This window comes from Sinocyclocheilus anshuiensis, unplaced genomic scaffold (genome assembly GCF_001515605.1).
Source record: "Sinocyclocheilus anshuiensis isolate Anshui unplaced genomic scaffold, SAMN03320099.WGS_v1.1 scaffold29, whole genome shotgun sequence".
Classification (NCBI taxonomy): domain Eukaryota; kingdom Metazoa; phylum Chordata; class Actinopteri; order Cypriniformes; family Cyprinidae; genus Sinocyclocheilus; species Sinocyclocheilus anshuiensis.
The window spans coordinates 672,182-697,172 of NW_015539835.1; the positions used below are offsets into that span (position 1 = coordinate 672,182).

Consider the following 24,991-nt stretch of genomic DNA (forward strand, 5'->3'; position numbering starts at 1 on the left):
ATATTGCTTTTACCGGTTGACGTGCCTTGAAGTGTTCTGTTACACTTGTCCACCTGCGGGACTGTTAAGCACACCGCACACCAGCTGAAGGGCCTTTCTGACCTGTCCTTAGAGTGCTGAGCATGACAATAGTCCACGTTCCTGGGGCCGTTTTTAACCCTACTTAGAACTGCGGCTATTTCAGGTACCCTCTCAAGCTCAAATAACTGATCTCTCCCCTCCTACAGTCCTCCGTGAGTCGCATTTGGGGATTATAAGAAGTATTTGCAAGCCGTGCCTGCCTCCTGACCCGGCCTTGTCTTTGACGTAGGGACTGCCTACGTGCCGCTGCAGCAACGATCAGTGCTCTGCCTACCAGCAGAGGGGCCATACTGATCACTTCTGCTCAGAGGCGGGGCTTTGCAAAGCTGCATCACAGATACAGGAAGGGAGAGGGTGACAGAAAGACAGTGAGGCTTCAGTTCCTTTCCTCATTCGAAAGATGCTGCGCTGCAGTGCACATTGTCTGTGATTTACCTCCCTGCGTTTGACAGCATTGAAACGGCTTAGACAACGCGTTTGTTCCACACGGATAAAAGACCGGATCACATACTTCGGAGCAGATACATCTTACTTTTGATACATTTTGCATTGTCGACTTTTGAATGGACAAAATGCTGTTGCAATGACATCACTGCATTCAGGAAGAAATAGAGGCAGGTGATGAGGCAGGAGTGGCCAGCAACAGTCCTGCTGCACCATTGGCTGGGGTAAGTGATGTAATGGCTTTCACTGACCCTACTCTCCAAGGCTTTTCGAAAATTGATCTGAAAGCGATGAGCAAGAAGAACCTGGATTTATTATATCCATTCAGAGGAGGTTTGCCAAGAAAACTGTTTGCGAGTCCTTCCGGATATGCAACGCACCATTAAGCATGGCAAATTTAGACAGCCTGAGACTTGACACTAGATCAGAAGCTGGATCAGACCTGCTGTTTTACATAGAAATAGACGCACCAGGTAACTGTTGAAGTTGGTGCATTTCAAAGTGTCATTTTTAAGGCTTAATTTGATGGGTGAGTGGTCTGTCCGTGGTATTGGATGGAAGCGTTTGTTTCAAAACAGGTTTAACATTTGCTATTGACTTGTTCTTATGGTGACAGATACATTTATCTTGCGTAGATTATTGTGAGTGTCTCTCCATAGAGGATGCATCTGCTTTTAGGTATCACAGAGCATTGGATGATTTGTTTGTTAGATTCTTGTAGGTTTATCTGGTTTAATATCTTTGTGTGCATGTTTCATACTTTGAAAATGCTTAGTGATGATAGTGACTGAAGCGAACAAAGGAGAGACAGTGAGTGTGCATGACGTGGTGGGGGGGTTGGAAGATAAAAATAGCCCACCGCTTCAGCTCTGCCTCATGCTCCACGGAGACTGCACTGCCCCCGCTGCTTCTCGTCACTCGGCCCAGCAGCCAATCAGATGCAACCTCTGCCTCTATCCAGCAAAGCAACATGTTCTCAATGGTTAGGGATTCTGGCATTAATGTGCATATTGCAATGCTTTGAAAAGCCCATCAGTGGGTCTCTGCACGCTGTCAGATGTCATTGCTTCTAGATACAATGCTAATTCTGTTCTGAAGCACTTGTTGTCAAGCGATGCTTCAAATAACTGATATCATCAAATCCAAATTAAAGCTCCTTGACTTTCTCCATGACTTAAATGTGTGATTGTGCATCTCAGGAACAACTTATGTGGTATAATGCTGGCCAGATCAGGAAATGGTGAGGAATTGATGAGGGTTTTTTGGAAGGGTCAATGAATTGCGTTCTCACTGAGTAAAGAATCCGACTCCCCGCTAAGTGCTCGAGAGGCATGTGCTCAGCTGCATTTAATGAAATGGAAAACGCTGGAAGGGGAGGAGGCAAGAATTCTAGAAAACTGCAGTAACCATTGCATGCTTTGAAAACAGAACTGTCACAGTTGGAAGGAAACATACATCGCTAACTTGACAGGAAATCACCAAAGGATGTTTTAGGGGTTTTCATTTCTCCTCATCAGATTAAAGCATCCTTTAGTTATACTGTTGTTTCATATCAACACGTAGGTTTGAGCATGCATGTGTAAATGACCTTGAGTGCTGGTTCATCAGCAGTTCTGGTCTCAACCAGTTTCTCTCTTTCTCTTTACAGCACTACCTCCCAAGCCACCCAAACCAACGTCTGTCACTAACAACGGTATGAACAACAACATGGCTCTGCAAGATGCTGAATGGTACTGGGGGGATATCTCCAGGCAAGTACTCATCAAACCTAATGTTTGTTCATAAGCGTGCATTTGAAAAAAAAAAAAAAAAATTCTTATTAATGTTGCTTCGTGTAAAAGTTTGACTCCCTTTCTGTTGCAGGGAGGAGGTCAACGAAAAGCTTAGGGACACTGCAGATGGTACATTTTTGGTCCGAGATGCCTCCACTAAAATGCATGGGGATTACACACTGACACTGAGGTACGTTCTCCTTTGTAAAACCCATATGTGTCTGCATTTCCTTTTATTTAGGGTGCTTGCCTTGACTTTGGATTGATCCAAAGGATTGGTCTAAATACTACTTTTCTTTGGCCATATAGGAAAGGAGGTAACAACAAGCTGATCAAAATCTTCCATCGTGATGGAAAATACGGCTTTTCCGACCCCCTGACCTTCAGCTCTGTGGTTGAGTTGATCAACCACTATCGGCACGAGTCTCTCGCCCAGTACAACCCCAAACTAGATGTGAAACTACTGTATCCTGTGTCCAAGCACCAACAGGTAATCATCCTCTAATTTCACTGGAATATAGAGTGTCCTGAAGAACTTCACTCTGGATCATCACGTTTCAGTCGGAAACATTTGATTGGATATATGTTTTTTATGCGTTTACAGGATCAGGTGGTAAAGGAGGACAACGTTGAAGCTGTTGGGAAGAAGTTGCACGAATACCACCAGCAGTACCAAGAAAAGAACCGAGAGTACGACCGACTCTATGAGGAATACACTAGAACATCACAGGTATGCTCTTAAATGCATTTATAGTAGATGATTGTCTATATGTATTTCAGTGACGCAATCACACAGAGCTCGAGAAAAGCTCTTCCGGGGAAAGCTCACGTTCTGACATGCTTTTGTCTGCTCACTAGGAAATACAAATGAAAAGGACTGCCATTGAAGCTTTTAATGAGACCATAAAGATCTTTGAAGAGCAGTGCCAGACGCAAGAACGGTACAGCAAAGAATATATTGAGAAGTTTAGGAGAGAAGGCAATGAGAAGGAAATCCAAAGGTGAGTCTTGAAGCTGAGAACATCCAGAGTAGCCATTTGGGGAACATTTCAGAAGTGTAATGCAATGTTTCAACACAGGATTATGGTCAACTATGAGAAGTTAAAGTCCCGCATCAGTGAAATTGTGGACAGCAAACGGCGTCTCGAAGAAGATCTGAAGAAGCAGGCGGCAGACTACAGAGAGATTGACAAGCGGATGAACAGCATTAAGCCTGACCTCATCCAGCTCAGAAAGACCAGGGATCAGTACCTCATGTAAGTAGCTCATACTCCATAGGTTCTGCACTCCAAATTCTTGCATTCGGAAATGGAGCACAATGTAATGTAACAAATTATTCATTTTTTGTTGCTGCGCAGGTGGTTGACACAGAAAGGGGTCCGACAGAAGAAACTCAATGAATGGTTGGGAATCAAAAACGACAACCAGGACGAGTGAGTATTCTGCTTATCACATTACAGCCACTTGATATTTAAAAGTTGTACTGGTTACTAAATCAAACTCTCCACTTCTGTGCTAGTCAATACTCAATGGTGGATGATGATGAGGATTTGCCACACCATGACGAACGTTCCTGGAAGCTCGGTAACATTAACCGCAACCAGGCAGAGGCCCTTCTGCGGGGCAAGAGAGATGGAACATTCCTGGTCAGGGACAGCAGCAAAGCTGGATGTTATGCGTGTAGTGTTGTGTACGTATCACTTTTTTTGTGCTTTTAGGGCATCGTTAATTTTTGGAGAGTTGTTAGTTGTCCTTACCGACATCTCTGTGCAACTCATTGACTACTAGACCAGACTTTGAGGGTGCATGTTGAAATAGGAAATTGCCCACTGCTCCGGGTGTGTGTTCACGGTGTGTGTGTGTTCACTGCTGTGTGTGTGCACTTTGGATGGGATAAATGCAGAGCGCTAATTCCTAGTATGGGTCACCATACTTGGCCACATGTCACTTCACTTCACTTCAAAAGGCACTGATGACTAAAACCATCTCTTTGTCTTCTTGCAGTCTGGATGGTGAGGTCAAGCACTGCGTCATCAACAAGACACCCACAGGATATGGCTTCGCTGAGCCCTACAACCTTTACAGCTCTCTGAAAGAACTGGTCTTGCACTACCAGCATACATCCCTGGTTCAGCACAATGACTCTTTGAATGTCACGTTAGCATACCCAGTCTACACACACCAGAGGCGGTGAGGACTCGTGAACACACCCTTGGGACTCGTCACAAACACGGGAGTTGAGAAAGGGCCTCCCCTTGAATGGAGACGCCTCCAGTTAGGCTGCTACCGAGGGCTGCTTTTTGCCTTGAAACGACCATGTCGGAAAGACAAGAAAGCAAATCCCAACACGAACATTTCAGCCACTGAGACGTTTGCCAGTCTGAATGTAGTTTTCTTTATTGGGTGGAAACTGCACTCTCCCAAAATGGAGGAATTCGGGGGCCTTTTCCAAATGGTGCTTGTTCATTTCAAAGCTTTACCCGCTGCTGGAATGTGGAACATTGATTAAACCAATGTTTGGTTATTTTGTTGTTTCTAAATATCTTCTATTGTGTTCAAGAGACAGAAATCCTTGTGTTTGGAACAACATAAGGATGAGTAAATGTTGAATGATGGGTGAACTATCGCTTTAATTTTTTTAACTTTGTTTTTACTTTATTTAATTAGTGAGATAGATAGATAGATAGATAGATAGATAGATAGATAGTATTTAGCATTATTTTATTTCTCCTGCTGCCCATGACACTATCAAAATAAATGTTTTTTTTTACAAATGTAATACAAATTTCTATAAAAATACAATGACTCAAATATCTCATGTATGCATTCTCTTATTTCTTTTGTCTTTGTGTCATCATGTTTGATGTTAGACAAAACCCAACTGTATGCCACATGTGCATAAGGGCAGAAACAGTCTCACATAACTTCTTGCATAACTGAAGTACTCGGAAGTCAGGAGTCAAATTGATGAACTGCCGAAAGAGGGACTGTTTTGAGAAAGAGACTTTATATAGCACACACTGCATTTGTGTCCCCTCTAACAATAGCGTGCACCTTCTGAAACCGGGTATCAGATGTGACACATTAAAACAGCAATGATTTTTGCAACTGTAACCTTTTGAATTGCTTAAGAAAAGAATAACGTCGATATTGCAAGGCTTGAGAAGTGGCTTTAAAAGTTGTGACCTACTTTCTGTTGTACTATAGGATTTGGTTGACCATGCAGTTCTTTAGCACGCCACTCAGTAGCAAGAGAAGTAAGACGGAAACAGTAAACCACAGTCATAAGCAGCGTCAAACGCACTGTTCTCAGGAAAAGGGGCGAGTGTAAAACCGTGTTCTTGCATCGTTAAAACAGGCCACAGCTACAGAGTCGTCAGATATAGATGCATACCACGCGTTTGCCACCATGGCATGTAGATTGTGACACAGGTTCAGAATGGCATGCAGAAAAAAATCTAGAGTATTGTTAATTTTTTGACTTGTTCAATAGCCTGTACTTTTCATAAATAAAGTCTGGGTCTTTAAGTCTGAGACAACATTTGGATTCAAATTTATTTCAATCCAACATTGGATTTAAATTGTTGTTGTTGTTTTATGAAGAAATGCTCTAATGTAAATAACTAAATAAATAAGACTGCATTATTTCTGTGACACTGACCATGCAAACTTCTTTGTACAAATGTTTTTGCTTCCACTGAAGCATAAGATGTTCTTTGGATCTTTGAACATGATCATCCAGCTATACTTGTTGAGTTTATGCAGCTTGAGTGCTGCTGTCATTAAATAATTGTACTAAATTAATAAAATACAAAATGGAAGAATTTCAACTAGATGTCTGGACATTTGGAGCTCATTCTACATCTCATTTGCAGGGTTGGTTTGCTGTATCTTATGTTAAGCTGCTGATCTGTTAGTAAGGCTGAGAGGCTCAGATCTGCATGAGTGCATTGAATGTCAGTGTGTCCAGCCGTAATCTCTCACTGTTAAATATTCATTAGAGACTTTGCATTTCCTGGTAGCTCTCAGCCTACTTTCAGAAGGCAGGCTCTTCACTTATAGCTTGAAAAGACCTGATCAATCCAAAGCATATATAAGCTTCTAACACCAACTCAAATGTTTACTTTAGAAATACACCATCTAGTGCGAGCAAGCTTAAAGTCAACATAATTTTATTTACAATACTTTTTTTCATTTATTACAAAAGATTTCTTTTGAAATCTTTTATCAAAATGTAGCTCCACCTCTGAAACAAATTTGTTTTCCAGCTGATGTTACCAAGGCCTCTTAAAGGGATGGTTTACCCAAAAATGAAAATTCGCTGTTAATTTACTCACCCTCAGGCCATCGAAGATTTAAGTCACTTTTTTTTCTATAGTAGCTGAAACTGTGATACTTAGTGATTCATAAAGTGCAAGTCAGCTGCTACTGGTTTATTGAGAATAAATAAGATCGGTCTGTGCAAGAAACGTAATATTAAAGCAAATTTTCATTTTTGGGTAAACTTTCCCTTTAAACTTCAACTTATGGGTGTCAGTGATCCACACTCTTTCTTTTGGATGATCTTGTTTCATTTAGAAATACTTCACATTATGGAAGTAAAATCAGTTGAGAATGATGTTTCTTGTCAACTTTCAAAGTACAAAATTGCACTGCTACAGTAACTCTTGGTTGTTCTGATTGTATATGGACACTGGAGTGTAGTGATAAAAACTGAACAAGCATTTCCAATTCCGTCTCCTATGGCAGCTCAATTTGCAGACAGGCTTGCACAAGGGACTGTGGGAATGACAGGAGAGAGAGTGTCAAAAACAAGAATTCATTAGTAGAGCACAGCTGTGACTTAATTCACAACACAGCACAGCCTGAAGTGCTATACAACATGCACGGATACTAATGTGTGATGTGCTTTAAATATACACAGTTGCGATTGATCAGATATCATAGTTGTTTTAGATGTTACTATACAATGCATTTTAGCTCAGCTGAAATGCTTTACTGACCAATCAGCATCCAGGATTGGAACTAAGCATTGAATAATTTAGATTTTTGTTACTCTTTACGGTCCTGGTCATCATGGGAGAAAACACTGTATTCTATTGCTGTTCACAGTGGCCGGCCCAAGGGTTTGTGGGGCACTAACAATATTTTGGGTTTGGAGAATTGAAAGATGAGTATATAATAAACTAAACTGGTCAGTAATGACTATGTACACATCTCATTCCATACCAGAACTTTAGTACATAGATTAGTTTGATAGATTAATTGGCCGCATTTTTGCAGATTTTTCACATTTTTATATTGACAGTTTTTGAATTTGTTGCCCAGAACATTCTTGAGAAAACATGACAAGCCTTTGACAACAGAAGGGCTGTTTCTGCCATCCAAACATGCTTGAAACACAGAAAGCATCTCAAATCTGCAAAGCAATCATTTCTGTGACCCGTTTTGTATATTTTCAACAACTTGAGCACTTTTGATGAAATTTGTAAATAATATATCAGCGATGCTTGCATCTGTTTATGCTGTTGCTGTAATTATTATGATTTAAGCTACTTGTTATTTGATGACTGAAAGCTTATCTTTTCACTTATTTTTTGGTGGAACTGTGGTCTATTTGTTAAAGAATGAGGTCCATGCACATCTGCTTGTATATGCAATATGCTGTGTGGTGCCAATCGCATTTTCTAATGGAGAACAAAGAATATTTACTTGGCAGTAACCATACTAAAACAGTTACATTTACATCTCCTTAAAGGGCCCCCAGGCACTTTGGGGCCCCAGGCAACTACACATATCACCTGTAGGACAAGCCAGCCCTGGCTGTTCCACCTGTTGGCCTAGATACATTGCTAATCTTCTACATGGCAATAACCCTGCCACGGGTTCACAAGTAATAAGCTTTTGACTTTGTTCAAATACAAATCTGATTAGAATGCTGAGAATAGCATTTATAACAATATTTCAATTTCCAAAACAATTTGCAGTGTAGAATTCATGCTTGCCTCTGATAAAGGATTGCCAACTTCTGGAACTATACTTGTCAATTAATTCAAACATAGCAACTAATGTCAAATCAATAGTAGTTTCATTTAATGTGCCAAGATGCATTCATTTACATATATTTTTTTAAATCCTTTTTTCCCTTTATTTTATAATATTGACTGAATGGATTGGGTGCTTTTGACTCGACTGAGGGTCCTGAGGCTCTGATGTGTGGTATGAAGATAAGATAAAGGTTTAAAGTGTACAATTGAAAGAGCTCAGATCATTAGTTTACTCTTATGCAATAAGCTGTTAATGGTTTGCTAGGCATATCTATGAAACTGAAGTATTGCTCCTTCAATGTATCTGTAAGAATTGTGAAAAGGATGCAGCACTAAACTTGTGGGTTTATGTATATTTAGGGTTTAATGAGCAAAAACACCAATAGTTAATAGCATACTCACTCTCAAACTAATTCCAGAACAGTATGACTTTGAAACTATTTAGTCCCTGCTGCTCTTTTCCATATAATGAATGAAAGTGACAAAGGTGGCTAAAAATGAATATTTTGCAGTATATTCCAGGAGTTCTGAAGGTACCTGTTATCTTTGTGTGAGAAAATAGTGCCAAAGTCATATTGACCATATTTAACATACATCTGTGGAGTTTCTTTGTCATTTTGGATCTCACAGCCCAAGTCCCCATTTACTTTTATTCTATGTAAAAGTGCATTCATCAACATTTGTCCTTGTATTCTGTGTGAACTAACCCAAAGTCGTCAACACAATATACACATTAATTAATAAATAACATACCATCTGAGCATATACGTTAAAGTCATATGGTCTTTCAATAAAAGAAAACTTGACACATCAGGAATATCTTCTTATTCTGTTTCTAATTCTAACAGATTGACAGTTCTGTGTAGGTTACGCAGGTTATAAGATGATGCCAAGCATTGCCAACAGCTCATTTCATAAGCAGTGATTATCATTCCATGGCCTGCTCTATGAGTGTCATTACACCAGTGCAACCCGCTGAAGCTGCTTCTAGGAAAAGGATTTAGTTTGATGTTTTCTTCTTGAGCAAGGCACTCATCTTGCTTAGCCTGTGAGGTTACGCACTTCCCAATTTAACACAGGTGCAAAAACTTCCGCACTAGTACCAAGAACCATGAACAGAAAAAGAAAGTGCTCAAAAAGGATTCTCTTTCCTTTTCTTTTAGTCATGCCCTTCAGTAACCCTGCTGCTATCTGTCATGGTAATTCCCTTCAAGATCAATGATTCATCTTGTCTTTGGCAATGTGCCCTCGCTGTATGTGATATGATAACAAAAGACACAACCTTCATTTAAAGCAATGCTGTTATGAATACATATTGCATTAATTAACAATTTTTAATGTGCAAATACAATGACACAATTTTGATACAGCATGCTAAGTAATTTGTGACTGGAGTTAGATTTAATGTGTGGGGCTGAAAAAATACTATAAGAAGCCTTAAGTATTAATCAGATAATACATAGACACACACACACATACACATAAATATAGTGCCAGAATCGCTTGTCTACCACAGACCTTATTTCAGGCATTAAACCAAAAACCCATTCAAAAAACCCTTTGACTTAGATGATGAAACCAGAAGTGCTAAAATGCAAAATCATTTCCAGGGTTTGGCCTACAAAAAATCTAATGTGTGCCATCACTGCGGCACTCTATATAAATGCTATGTTACTAGCCAACTGTAAGCCATCTATAAGCAGTTTTTCTGATGTTTATTCTGATTTGTATTATTAATAAACTATAATTTATTAACTATGTATTGAACTATTTATACATTATAATTTATTCACTATTGTGTTTTGCATTGTGCCTAAGAAAGTATGTTCCTTTACCTTGTGGTAGAAGCAGTTCAATGAAATACAGAATAGTATATTCTGTATTTAATAGAATATGTCATTGTACAAGTAATGCACTCCTTAGCACTCCTTAATATAATATTTGAAATTTTCTTTCAGTTGTGTTTGGCTTATTGTCTGGAATTGTTGCTGTAACTGAAATCCTATATAATAATTGGTGATTTTTAAGGGGGGGAAAAAACATGGCAATATGGTCAAAAAGTCAAATCAGGTCAATAATTTCAGAGCTCAATCTATGTTTATTACATGGGCAAGCAGGCTCAGAAAATGCACATCGAGTTCAAAGCTCTCCAGAGATTATGAGATTAATATCCCTGGAGATGAGGTTGTAGGGCTTCTAATTCACTTAAACAGGGAAAAAAAATACTCCGAGCACTAGGCTATTGTGCCTAACTGAAAAAGCGCAGCCTATCAGAGATCACTATAAGCTATGAATAATTTAGCAGATGCTGTCACAAGGACATCTGCACCATCTGAATACGGAGTGTTCAAGGACAAATGTCTTGATTTCCTTTCTTTTATTTTCTGAATTTTAGCGTAGTTCCTTTCACATTTTCAATAAATAAATACATAAGTAAAATAAAATAAACAAAGAGATAATAAATAATAAAAATGCACCAAAAAAGACAGAGGGAAAGTGAATAGAAAAGGCTGCCGTTCAAACTTGTGTCCTAAGCACCACACTTTTACAGTCATCGCCCATCAGCTTATTTTTAGTTGCCTCCTTCTCCACATCAAACATCTAAAGCACTTCAGCAGGCAGAACACTCCGTTCTTAAAGATTTCCATTGATTGCCAAGCACACCTAAAACAGCAAATCTTTTCATCAGATAGGATGTCAAATCTATGTTTAGCAGAAGACTATCATTCCCAGATGGAGATTTGAGAATATGAGATGTCACTCCAGCAGACTTTTGAGGGCCTTAGCACTAAGAGTTCTGGGGGATTTACTGAGCTCTAATCCTTTTTTTATCCATTGGAAGTCCCAAAATAAACTCACTATGCAATGAGTTTTAATCCAAGTACCCCACTACCCAGATTGGCAAAATGGATAATGTCATGGCACTTATGTCAGATTAGAGCTGAAAAGAGCTGAAATTCACAGCTTTTGGATAAACATTCAGCAGGGTTTACTGTGACATAATGTTTTTAAACATGATTAAACATCACTGATGCTCACCAAGGAATTGTCAAGGTGTTGTTGGCGGTTTCTAGTTGGTTGTGGAATACTGCTTGCCATGATGTTCCTGGAAGAGCCCAACTCCAAATCTCTTGACTTGACATTCTGGGTCCTTCCTTCAATGTATATCTATCGCTGCATCTGAAACGGAATACTTTCATATTATATAGCTGGTGAAAAACAGTATGCAAAAAGGGTAGTATGTCCGAGGGTGCATTGGATGGACACTTTCCTATCCCAAGAGGTGAATTTAATTTATACTTACTACCCATATTCATACTCTATAGAACTCTATAGAACTTTACTAAAAGCCTCATCCATTGCACCTGTCTATAAACACAAAGTCTATAAAATGTATGTTTTGATCTTTACATTGTAATGAACTGAAACTCATTAGTCTTTATTAGAATTTGTGTTGTGTGGCACCAAAAAAAATGCATATGCCTGAAACCACAAGCCTTGTATTGAAAGCAGGAATGACAAAAAAGAAAAATCTAACTCTATGTGTTCTAGCTGCGCTTGGACAACATGAATGACTTTAAATGTCATGATGTTATTTACCTTCATCTGGATGTTCTTACTCTTGTGAACACACCTCTTAATAAATCCTATTAACATGTGGTGTTCAAATTGCTTCACTTCTTGGTGTGAGAAACAATAGAAGTGGAATCCATATATTTGACGAGAGCAATTAACTAAATATGCAGCACCATAACTCTGCAGTGACTCCATGAAAGCCATTAAGGGGTATAAATCAAAATGTCTATAGGTAATGACACCATAACATAAAAAAACGACTTTACACATTTTGTGTAATTAGCATAGAAGCTCATATACTCTTCTGTTAAGATTTTCATGTGCGTCCCTATGATGTAATCTAATATCAACACTACTAATTGCAAGTGTTTTGAGTGGCGTGTAGTTTATAGCTCATTTGTACTAATCAGAGCTAAAAGTCTTAAATTGTTGCACACAGATGAATGGGCTTTTTAGTATTTAATTAGGTAATGCATTAGCAAAAACATGAATGTTACATTTGGACTACACTTTGAATTAGTGCCTTGGTTATCATCGCTAACCACTTTTAGGGCTCTGATGATATGATTTAGCTCTTCATTTGGACAGAGAACTTGCTGCTGCTCAGGTTGAGATTAGAATTGAAAACAAATTTTAGCAAAAATAAGAACCAAAAAATAAGAACTTGACCACATTTGACCAATGGCATGGTTAGTATGAATGTGTATAATGTGTAATGTATGTTAGTATTAAGCTAGTATGGGCTAGAATGACTTTGGCGTTTGTCCTAGATTCACTGGCTACTTCTTTTCTTATCTCCGACCTAGACCAATCTAGATATCTTGATGTCTCATCTACTGGAATGTGAGTCTAGTAGAATCTTGTCAAGCAGGTTGGAGCTAGTGCCAAAACTAGATAAGAACTAAACCAAATACCACATTCCAAAAACCAGCTTGGCTATACCTTTGATAAAGCCATTATGGTCTGGTATGATCTTTATACTTTTGACAGACACTGACCACTTCTTTCCTTATCACATTTTTGCCTTATCACCTTCATCAGCTGCAAGGCTGGCATACCTTAAGTTTTTTAAGTTTTCAAATGCGTCATCTACCGCATCCTTCTCCAGAATTTTGTTCTACAGTGCATGGAATGCATGGGAAGTTGAACTGTAGATCAAGACATATGATTAATTATAACATTTTTAGTTTAGAGGGATGATTAGAAAATTCTGGATTGATAATCATAAAGTCCTTGTTGGTCTGTGTGGCATCAGTAATTTAGTAATATAGAAGGATGCTAGCCCATGCAAACCTTAAATAAGTAAAATATAAAAATATATTCTCTATTTAACTGGAGCCAGTACTCTTCTGGCAGCATTTTTGAACCGTGTGGAGTTAAAGTGTAGACTGACTTGACTTTTGCTTTCTTTCTGAACAGCAAATGGTTAACAAAAATATGTTCATACTTCGTTTCGCAAACCACAACTGACAGAAAATGCACTAGAAAAGAAAAGTCCTCTGAACTTCAACAACAGTTGTATAATATTCAGTCTGGTTCTTTTTAAATTTTATTTCACTTGCAAAATAAAATGATCTGTTAGTTCATCAGTAACTCATGGAAATTCTAGCTTTGAACCCATATAGAAACATCAATACTTTTCGACAGTACCTATAAAGTATAAAGTTTTCATAATTGTTCTAATTTTATGAGAATAGGGAAGTCCAAACCACAGTGATAGCAATAACAACACAGAGGAAAGATATCATTGGAATCACTTTCAGTGCAAATATTAAAAACTTTTTACACAAATGTTAAAACAAATGCTTTAACATTGCAATTACAATCCACTTAACGTTAAAGAACCTGAGCATTTAAAGCAGCAGACAACACACTTGAAGTGTGTGCAAATAATAAACTTAATGTTACTGTGTGTTGGATGCTAATCCTTTATCATTCTTAGTGTGAACGGGCCTTTAGGTGGAGATTATTCCATAACTGATGCCAAGTGACTGGCAAAAGTAACTGCACAACCTTTGTACATGAGTACATTTGTGTGATGAAATAGTTTGATCCAGTCCTTATTGCATCCCACTTGGAAATGTACCAATATAAGGTTACATTATCAGTAAACCTTGACATATGGAAACCTTTCCTGATTGATTTGCTCTTGCTCTTGATTTCTCATTTGTCAATGCAACTGACATCTTGATTGGTGAGCAAACAGTTCTCAGTGCTGTCAGTCCCATAGGCAAGACTGATTCTGATCTTCAGCCACTTAAGAGCACAACTCTTCATGGTGACCATGGTGGTGTTAACATTACAGGAGGACAAACTGTCGAAAGTGGATGAAACTCAATGAGCAAATAATTACATAACATTTGACAGCAAACACTGGCAGCTGTAACGTGGTGTGCTGATGGTTCCATGAATCATTGGCTAATCTGGACAAATGGTGGAAAGGTGGAAAGGTGGAGCTTATCAATTTATTTAGTGGTGCATGCTCAGCAAGCATATCTGTTATCATTGATCCTATGTCAAATTAGGGGTTTCTTTTAAACCCTATGACTTCTGGGAAGAAATTGATCATAACTTTCCACTGAGTCTCTAAATCAGCCGACAGAATAAGACATTCGGGTCAATGACATGACTCTGGATCAATTCATTTTTTTCAAACATGGTGCAACTCTCCAAAATCTTAATGAATTATAATTCATAATTCATATTTGCAAAATAATAATAATAATTATAATAAAACCTTTTCATATTGACAAATACATTTATAACCTATATATTTATAAAAAATATAATTAATAAAACAAATAACAATTATTATTAATATAATTAATATTAATACGATTATTGGAAAGACTATTTAGTATACACTTACATGACAAACACCATCATGCCACTGAATTGAAACCTTTCTTGAAAATGTATTTTTAACTCTAAGGATGTTTTTCGAAAAGGTTTTTTAAACTATACCTGAAACCAGTATTCAAAGAGTACATTTCTAAGAACTGCTAAGAACTGCACAGCTGCTTTTAAAACACATTTTAAAAAATATTTTTCTTTTATCTTATCATGGACACTAATTTTTCATTGACCCATCTACCAACCTCTACATGAAAAACCTGAGTAGTGTTTTGTAAATGTACATTAAATGTGTACAGAATTTCTTAAGGGGGCATCCAGATTGTTAAAAACAAGTAGAAACATGCAAGTAGCATGTGCTTTTTCATGCAACGCAATCGAAACAACAAATAACAGATGTGTTTGTGGCTCCTTTACTTTTTATAGCATGGAGTTGGAAATCACCTTATTTCCCAGGAACTATATTGTGTGGTAGTTACCAAAGCTTTACAGTGCTAGGACCTCTTTTATTCACAACACGCACAGATATAATCAAGGCTTTGGTTCATGTTTTTAAAATAAAACCTTGGCAAGATTAAACCAGCTTTGTAAAAAAAAAAAAAGATTTATAGTTATACAGATACAATATCCGTATTAACGCTAATCCTCAAATCTGTAGATACTGTCAACAAGATATTATTGGATTGAGTATTTCGAACACTTAATCCAAATATTATAAAAACATACCTATTTTAAATGAAAATTGTTGTTTACAAAATGACATTGAACAGCCCAACCTTACCACCATTCCAGAATAACATTTAATTAGTGGTGCTTGCTAAGGCAAGCATCGCTATGGCTGTTACTCATCCTTGGGGCTAGACATTTGAACAAACCTTGTCCTGTCGTTTGTGGTACAGACATGAATGATACCTGAAATCATGTGGCTTGTTGAGGAGAGTGTGCTATTGTGATTTAATGATGATATAATGACCAAAAAATTATTGAAGGAAAGACCCGAACCATATCTGAGGACCAGAAGGGTGGGCACTTTTGACTCACCATGTAACGTATGGAAGCAACCTCACTGAACACCTTGCCAATACTCTATAAGGTTTGCAAATATGAGTGTCACTCAGTTTTCTAAAATTATCCTGACATCAGTCTGTGCTAAGGAGAGCATTACTTGTAATTTTCACTTTGTTGCACATAACAAAAAGTGGATGATGAGTAAATAATCATTACTTTAATGTAATCATTACTTTAAAAGCATGACACTTGACACGTAGATTTTTTTTTTACTTGACTTGACTTTGCCCTAAACTCTTATCCATATGGTTCTGAAAAAATGAACTTTGAGTCTTCTAGTGACACACATTTTTTTTAGCTTCTGACAATGTCTTTAAGTATTTTGCAATAAGATAAAAACAAATGGAGACTTTACTGAAGTCTCCTGCTACTCAGATTTTTCTCCAGAGAAAAAGATCTTTGTAGCCTTGCGTGTGTCTCCTTTAAAACTTGTTAGAAGAGGTCTCAACAATATCTCACACTGTTTAGATACGTGCGAGACACTAAATCATGCAATTTGCATATGAATGCAATCATTTTCAACACACTGGCAATTCATAACTATTTTATGTTCGGCGAATTGGTGGCAAAGTCGTGAATTCATACAATCTCACTCAAGGGTTAGGTTTGGGGTGGACCTCAATGCGTTTTTTTAAGTTTTAGTATGAATCCAATAATACAAATTCATATGAATTTGCTAACTCTCGTGAGATTGGGTTGAACATTTGCCATCAAATTCTTTGATTTTATATCTCAGTGTATAAACAATTCATATTTTTAATAAATAATTATATATGTCTCTTCAACTACAAAAGACCCAATTTTAAGCAAAAAAAAATAAAAATACTCAATTTGATCAAGGTTAATGAGTGTTTTGTCTTTGTTTTTATTCTGGTTCTTTTTTTTATTCAGAATTTTTTTTTTCTCTGCATGCTTCACTTTTGAAACTAAGCTTCTGTGAGAAACTGTCTTGTAGTCTGTGAGATCTGTTAGATTTAAGTGAACCATTTTTTTCTGCAGAGAAGTTAACTGAAGACGAGTAAAAGCAGGATCCAGATTAAGGTCATCTTTACATAGTCACATACTTAAACTGTCACAGAGCTGAAATCAGACCACATCACAGTCTCGCACCCATCTGCCTCACACCTCTTTCCATGGAAAGCATCAGCTCATAATCCAGCATCATGCGGCATTACATGACATCTGTGTAAACAGAGCAAATAATGTAATTCAAGGAAAGTAAAAGTCATGTGACAGTCAAGTCTCTTTGCAGTCAAAACATAACTATACAACGAACATATTATTATCAGCTTTATCTATAGATTTTTGCTTACCCATGCAGAAGCCACCGCCGTGTTGTGTTGTGTTGTGTTGTGTTGTGTTGTGTTGTGCGTGGTTGCTGAGTGGCTTTGTTGCTTTGCAGTTGCTAGGCATTCTGGGCAGTTGCTAGAGACTTCTGGATGGTTGCTTATTGGTCAGTCAAAAGAGCCCACCCTAACTCAGATATGAGTGGTTTTGTTGCAATCATAAGTACAATCACTTGTCAAAAGTGTTCATGTCTGTAGGATGAACAGTGTGGCCCAAATTAATTGCCAAAGTTTGGTTAGGAGTATTTTAAAAATTGAATATAAGCAATAGTAATAATGATGCATGCCTTCTTTTGAAACCTGCATGTTTTTTTGAACACTTATCTGGTTTGATCTCTGCAAGACTGGTACACTGGAAAATGTTTACCTAGCCAGAGAAAGCAAACATAGTTGACTGTCATGTGTTCTGTGTTGTTCTAAGCAGGAGAAATGTGTTGATACAGTTGCTCTGTCTTAGCGGCCTCCAGCCTTCAAAGGCCTTGCCTGTTCCTTCAACAGTTTGTTCCAAGTGGCCAAAAGTCAATCAAGAAGCAGAGCAGTGGGAAAAAGGGGGTAAGGGAGGAAGAAAACTTAATTACTACATATTCAACCCCTGCTTCTTTTTCCCTCTTTTCTTCCTTTCCATTTCCATCTTGGCACTGAAAGCTGTGGCTCTTGCCAAATACAGCTAATGTGTGTGAAGGATGAATGGTCACACTCAGTGCAGAGTCTTGCCGTGCACTTAATATAGCTGTTCTCCCCATAAGCAACTAATTTCCTCTGACAAACTGTAGTATGCTTTGCTTTTCTGTTCGCTCTACATGCATGCTGAACGCTGTGTGACTCGGTGATGTCATTGCTGCTCCACCCAGCGTCCCTTTGCTTGCATTTCTGGCAGGAGAAACCAGTTTTACTGCAATCTTATATAATTCTGTGGTCACATCATTCAAGACTGCACAAAAAGGGCTGACTGGGGTCATGAACTAATGATGGCATAGCATTCAACAGCTTCTGAATACACCTTGAATTGATAAAAGCTGCAGCATATTCATTTTACAAAATGAAATAATAATTTTTTGTGCTAAGAAAATATTGCAGTTGCTTACACAAAAGTTAACATGTGATGTAAGAATGTATCTGAGCAATTGCTTGTATTAACTTTAGCACTGTGCGACATGTTTGCCTCAAGTAGGCTACTTCATAGATTGGCACGTGGCTCTCTTGAGAAGGGTTTGAAACCCGGTTTTGCGTCTGAAAAATAATAAGCACCATACTGCCACCTAGGGGTATTTTGAAAATGGTTACATAAACCCATTTTGAAGAGACAGGAAACAATTCATGATAAGAACTATAAAAATCTAGTTGTTATAAAAATGCATACAATATATATATATATTAACACCAACAGCAATACTGGCATTAAGATATTGAAAGAAATCAGACTGTTATAATCACCCCTGTTGAAAAAAAGAATCATGTTATCCCACTGTGTCTCAACTAAGACAACACTGAGGAACTCCAAGGATCACCCTAAGTCTTTTTCAGTGGATTTCAGTGCATTTACATGCATTATACCTCTTATAATAATTTAAGATACGAATAAAATTGCACATTCCTTCCTGTGCAGCACTCTTTACCAAAACCTCCAGCCATATCTAAAAGGCCACTGCTCATGGCAACAAAATCAGGTGACAATTGCAGACATTAAGGGTACAGTCTATTCACGACCTTTTCTGTGGAGAACATTATGGAGATATATGAGCGGGGCAAACAGCAATGCAAAGGTCATGGCAATTTAAATACTAACTCTCTGACGTCATGGCTTCCATCTGGAGCCTGCACTAAACCAATAACACAGTCAACACATGATTCACCTTGTAGGAATAAAAATAAACATGATAAATGTTGTTTTATGCACTAGATGATTTGGCAGTGAGATTGTGGGCAGAAGGTTTATGTAGGCCTTCCTTTTAAATTTATTAGACATCAGCTAATATCCACCATGATTCTTCCTTTTCAATCAACCATGATCTGCAACCTGATTGACAAAAATGTATAAATTAGCCTAAAGGTAATTTATAAGTCTGTTTTAACAAATAATAAAAATTCATACTAAATTCATATTTATATTCAAACTAGGTCATCACAGCAGTGCTTAACTGGTATTCAGGCCAACAGTGTTGTAAGTGTGTTTTTATACAACAGTTCAATAAACAAGAAGTTAAGTAACTTATATTTGCACACAGCATTGCCTGTTACTTTGTGTATTTTGCTCCGCCAAAGACAGTTCCAGACGAAGCTAAATCGACCATTGAGCTCTCAGAGCAACAATATTGTGATTGAATCAGATGAATAAATGATTCAATGACTCACTGTTGAATGTGTTTTTATTCCATTGCCTGTATATAAGATTAGTATTGACCAAGTTCAGAGGCTGTCATATGTGGATTAACCATGTTGTGTATTTTCAAGTTTCAATATGAAAAATAACTTTTATATTGATACAATGGATTTATTGCATTTTGAAAAAAAAAAAAAAAACCGTGTCATGGATTTATTGAATTTAAAAAAAAATAAAAAATACAATTGTATAATAAATCTTTGAAAATCAAAATCTGGATTTGAATTTTTTATGTTATTATAACCTAAAGATGCTATGTGAACGTTTGAAACAGAAAATAGTGGTTTTCATCTTGCCACTTTCTTGTTAAAGAAATCACATTTTTACTCAAATTAATCCAAATGGATTTATAGCGTTTTGGAACCAAACTCTTCATATGTAATGTAAATATTTGTGTCTCGATGAGTTTATATACTGAGCGGAATGAGGAACAAGACTTGTATTTTGAAAAGCGTCACAGATGGAAGCCATATGTGGGGAAATGTTCGCGTCACTTCAACTACCACCTCACGTAACAGTATAGCTGCTAGCTAGTGAAAACAGATTATTTTCATTAAATATGTATTTCGAAAATCAACGGTTTTTGTTTCAGGGTTCGGCGCTGTGGGTCAGCAGTACATGAGCGATTTCAGCACCAAAGAGCCCTCAATTGTGCGGTTATTATCGGTTTCAGCTGTCTAAACAGGCTAACAGTAAGACACATACCAGTCTTTGCTTCTCAATGATGAGCTCTCAAATAGATAAACAGTGAAATATCTAAGACATAAACGCACACAGAAGCATGGACGAAAAATACAGCAGTAATGTCATCTCAGGTGGGAAGCTGGGACGAGTTGAGACTCCAGATGCCAGGTAAGACAAGAATCTGTGTTAATATTTCCCTAAATACTCAAAACAACAATTACTTTGGCAGTACCATGTTACACTTTTTTGTGAGGTATATGCATTGCCTTGATTGGTTAACACATTTAGAGAACACTTTGGTATTACCATGATGGTAGTGTCCAAAACCTATGGGTTTTGTGGTATTTTTATGGTAATAACATTGTAGTTTTTGGTAAGAGCAGCACAACTTGTTCTTGTCGGTTTTTACTTTTCTACTTCAACTGAATGTTTTTTTGTTTTTGTTTTTTATTTCCAGACTGACCCGGTACATAGTATTACTCTACTTTACCAAGCTGCTGAAGGCTTTTGGGATATTTGAGTCATATGATCTCCTTAAAGTTGTGCACATTGTACAGTTTCTCTTTATTTTGAAAATGGGGTAAGGAATGACATCATAAAATGAATATATTACAGATTGTGAATGTCATGATTGTTGATTTACAGTATTTTGATGATATAAATTCCTCCTTTTCTGCATAGGTGTGCAGTGATACTGGTTTTCTTTCAAAAGCCATTTTCATCTGGAAGAATGATTCCTAAGAGACAGGTAGTATGTTCTTCAATTTTGAAGTTCTTACCTCTTAAATGGTTAGTTCAGCCAAAAGTGAAACCATTGTCATCATTTACTCTTTCGTTCATCTTCAAATCACAAATGAAATATTTTTTATATTCTCTCATCATTTTAGTCCTTCCATTGAAAGTCCTCAAAACTCAAACTTTCATACATTAAAAAAGTACAAAAAGATGATGTAAGAGTAATCCTTATTAATTAAGTGGTATAATACAAGTATTCTGAAGAGACGTGATCACTTTATATGATAAACTGATTCAATTAAAGCTTTTATTCACATAGCCGAACTGTACTTGATTGAACTAACCCTTTAGAGGCAATAAGACACTGTTTACTTAATACACATTCCTGGTCTAATTTTGCACGATACATCAATGAACTTCTCAACTGACATAAACTATTTAATGCCATTTAATGTTGATTGTATTAAAAGTTACAGCAAAAATGGCATGTAATAAGATGGATTGAAAATGCCATTTCATATGGATTTTGTGCCTATTATGAACATGGTATTTCATCTGTTTAACTTCTGATTTCAGTGGATTAAAATCCTCAAGCATGCTGTCATGAGCTGTGTCATCTCCCTGTTGGGTTTCTTTGGGTTGACACTCTGTGGACCACTCAGGTTTGTTTTTGGGCTAAATCTAGAAATTAGCATCTTCCTCCCTCTGTGCTGTTATTTAACAAGCATTTGGCCTAAACGGATGTGATTTCTTTCAGGACCCTTTTGCTGTTTGAGCACAGTGATCTGGTGGTGATCTCTCTCCTCAGCGTTCTCTTCACCAGCTCTGGAGGGGGACCTTCTAAGGTCAGAATTCTAGAGAAATCATAACTGTATCAAAGAAAAGACCCAACTGAAAACTCATCTCTTCTGTCAGCACCTAACCGCGTCCTGTTAAAAAAAGAAAACTTCACTATTCTTTAATCCCTCATTGTTCTAACTTATACTATTCTAAACAATGTTGTAAACTGTGTATTAATAGTGCTTCTTGTGTTTATTTCCTTGGGATGCACCGAATGTTCGGCAACCGAAATTATTCGGCCGAAAATAGCAAAAAAAGCTCTTTCGGTGTTAGGCCGAATAAGAGAAAAGACCGAATAAACTGTACCGAACAATGACGTGACGCTATCAAATAGCAACCAGCATAGAGTGACACCGTGTCTACACCAGATGCGACAGTTGTTGTGTCGTGCCGTGCCGCAACAGCTAAAAAGTCTGTCTACACTGGACGCGACAAAGCGACCGTTGAAAATCATTTGAAATTTGTGTCAATACGTCATAAATAGAACGCGGCAGCAGTTTTCTGTCGGGGATTTGTTGTGTCGCGCTGCGCCGCATCCAGTGTAGACAGCATCACTGATTATAATGAGTTCTATAGTATTTTGTCGCGCCGCTTGCGTCCGGTGTAGACACGGTGTGAGAGGCGTGCACTCTTTATACACACGTCAGCAGTGTGGAAGCATTTAAACTGTCCGAGAAAGACACAAAAATCATTACAAGCACAGACAGCGAGAGACTGTTTAGGACTGCATTGCATGTCTTCGATGAGAAGAGGAAGGGGTGATTGTTGCTGGTTACTGTATGATGATTGAAATCGCGAAATGGCCTTAAACAATTGGTAAATAAACTGCAGAACGTCATGTTTTCTAATACACGCACGCATTGCATGTATTCTGACAGCGATGCACGAGCTCGCAGCGGATCTGCTTGTTAACCAGGGTTCAAAGTCCAAAGCCTGTGGAAAATCTGCGCTGAACCAGTGTTACTCGTCAGTTGCTCAGTCACATTTTTAGGATTTTCTTACAAGGTATGTGACAAAGCGATACGTACGACGTATTCGTAAAGAGACTCATTTATAAATCTACTGTTGTCAACAAAAAGAAGCATTGAGGTCTTCCTGCGCATTTCTGGCAAAATAAAAGTTGAGAAAAAGCAAGAACTCCATCAACATTCATAAATGTTAGTATTGTAATTTTACTGTTGTTCTGAAAAAATAAAAAGACAATAATAATAATAATAATAATAATAATAATTACAACAGCACACATAGTGTTCAAATTGGGATCTGTAATATTTTCTAATGTTTTAAAAGAAGTCTCTTCTCAGCAAGGCTGCTTTTATTTGTACAGTAAAAAAAAAAATACATGCCTGATTCAAGAAGGGGATCTGATGGCCAAAAAATATTATTTTACTAACTTATTAATTTTAAGTTAAATTGTGCTTTGTTGGTATAATGTCTGCTAGAATGTTAAAAAATGTTCAGTGTTAAATATTTTTAAATAGTTTTTTTAATTGATTTTTTCTTTGACAAGCCAGACAAAACAGTAAAAAGCAGATTTTGGCTATATAATGTATGCAATGGTGAAAAAAATTGGCAAAATACATGGGGGGGAAAAAACTCGAAAAACCGTATTCGGCCTTTGGCCCAGTGTTTCATTTTGTTCGGTTTCGGCTTCGTCCAAGAATTTTAATTTCGGTGCATCCCTATTATTTCCTCTTAATGATGAATCACTTGTATTCTTCATTTGTAAGTCACTTTGTATAAAAGCGTCTGCTAAATGAATAAATGTAAATGTAGAATGAACCATATACATTTGTGGTCAAAACTTTACCTACACTTTGCAGTATCTGCAAAATGTTAATTATTTAACCAAAATAAGAGGGATCATACAAAATGCATGTTATTTTTTATTTAGTACTGACTTGAATAAGATATTTCACATAAAAGATGTTTACATATAGTCCACAAGAGAAAATAATAGTTTTTAAAAGAATTTATAAAAATTACTTTTTACAAAAGTTTACATACGCTTGATTCTTAATACTGTGTTGTTGCCTGGATGATCCACTGACGTTTTGTTTTGTTTTGTCATGTTCACGAGCCCCTTGTTTGTCCTGAACAGTTAAACTGCCTGCTGTTCTTCAGAAAAATCCTTCAGATCCCACAAATTCTTTGATTTTCCAGCATCTTTTGCATATTTTAACCCTTTCCGACAATGACTGTATGATTTTGAGATCCATCTTTTCACACTGAGGACAACTGAGGGACTTACATGCAACTATTACAAAAAGTTCAAACGCTCACTGACGCTCCAGAAGGAAACACGATGCATTAAGAGCCTGGAGGTGAAAACATTTTTTATTTAAAGAGCAGGGTAAATTGAACTTTTTTTTTTGTCTTCTGGGAAACCTGTAAGTAGCTTCTGAAGGGCAGTACTAAATGAAAAAAAAATATGATATTTGGGAAGAAAAATTTACACATCTTCATTCTGTTCAAACGTTTACACCTCTGGCTCTTAATGCCAGTGTTTCTATCTGGAGCATCAGTGAGCGTTTTAACTTTTTGTAATAATTGTCCTGTTATTCTCAGTGTGAAAAGATGGATCTCAAAATCATACGCAAAAGATGTTGGAAAACTAGGGCTGGACAATAATTCAATATCAATATGTATCGCGATATAATTTTTTTCAATAACGGTGATATGATTTTTAAACACATTTCCGATATTTCGATATACATTACCAGTTTCCCATACATTGATTTATTTGTGTCGTTTGACTTCGTTGAATAAACATGAGCACTGCACGTTTCAAAATCATAACACGGCGCGGGTGTTTTATATGAATGTATCTCTGAAGGGAACTGACTGTCTTCAGAAAAGTTTCGATGGCATTTTCATTTGGTCTGATAAAGTAGCATTCATGAGCGGAGCTGCTTTGATTACAGCCATTACTGGAGAAACCGCTAGTTTTAGCACTCTAAAAGCGCCTCCTGCTGGCGGAGAATCAGTTTGCATTTTTAATAATAAGCCCGTCTCCAGCAACATGTTTTTGTTGTTGCTCAATTTTTTTTGTTTTCTGAAGCGACTCGGAGCACTTTTCATACCCTTTTTTCTGGCTGAAGCACATTTGTTTCAATCTATAAGAATAATCAGCCTACACTACCAGTCAAAAGTTTTTGAACAGTA

At 37.3% G+C, this 24,991-nt stretch overlaps 2 protein-coding genes across 2 annotated transcripts in view; both read left to right on the forward strand.

The window, feature by feature from the left end:
* LOC107684350 (phosphatidylinositol 3-kinase regulatory subunit alpha-like) overlaps nt 1-4,803 on the forward strand; it is a 26,563-nt gene extending 21,760 nt beyond the window's left edge. Inside the window, exons 8-16 of the mRNA XM_016480597.1 lie at nt 2,174-2,276; nt 2,389-2,487; nt 2,607-2,787; nt 2,902-3,027; nt 3,156-3,298; nt 3,377-3,553; nt 3,656-3,730; nt 3,817-3,987; nt 4,302-4,803. Coding sequence (XP_016336083.1) covers nt 2,174-2,276; nt 2,389-2,487; nt 2,607-2,787; nt 2,902-3,027; nt 3,156-3,298; nt 3,377-3,553; nt 3,656-3,730; nt 3,817-3,987; nt 4,302-4,491 — 1,265 coding nt within the window. The 3' untranslated portion in view covers nt 4,492-4,803. The remainder of the gene's footprint in view (nt 1-2,173; nt 2,277-2,388; nt 2,488-2,606; nt 2,788-2,901; nt 3,028-3,155; nt 3,299-3,376; nt 3,554-3,655; nt 3,731-3,816; nt 3,988-4,301) is intronic.
* A 15,199-nt stretch (nt 4,804-20,002) lies between these two features.
* Nucleotides 20,003-24,991, forward strand: part of LOC107684351 (zinc transporter 5-like) — a 17,906-nt gene continuing 12,917 nt past the window's right edge. The window contains exons 1-5 of the mRNA XM_016480598.1: nt 20,003-20,419; nt 20,709-20,831; nt 20,933-20,999; nt 21,563-21,648; nt 21,744-21,831. Of these exons, the coding sequence (XP_016336084.1) occupies nt 20,349-20,419; nt 20,709-20,831; nt 20,933-20,999; nt 21,563-21,648; nt 21,744-21,831 (435 nt within the window). The 5' untranslated portion in view covers nt 20,003-20,348. The remainder of the gene's footprint in view (nt 20,420-20,708; nt 20,832-20,932; nt 21,000-21,562; nt 21,649-21,743; nt 21,832-24,991) is intronic.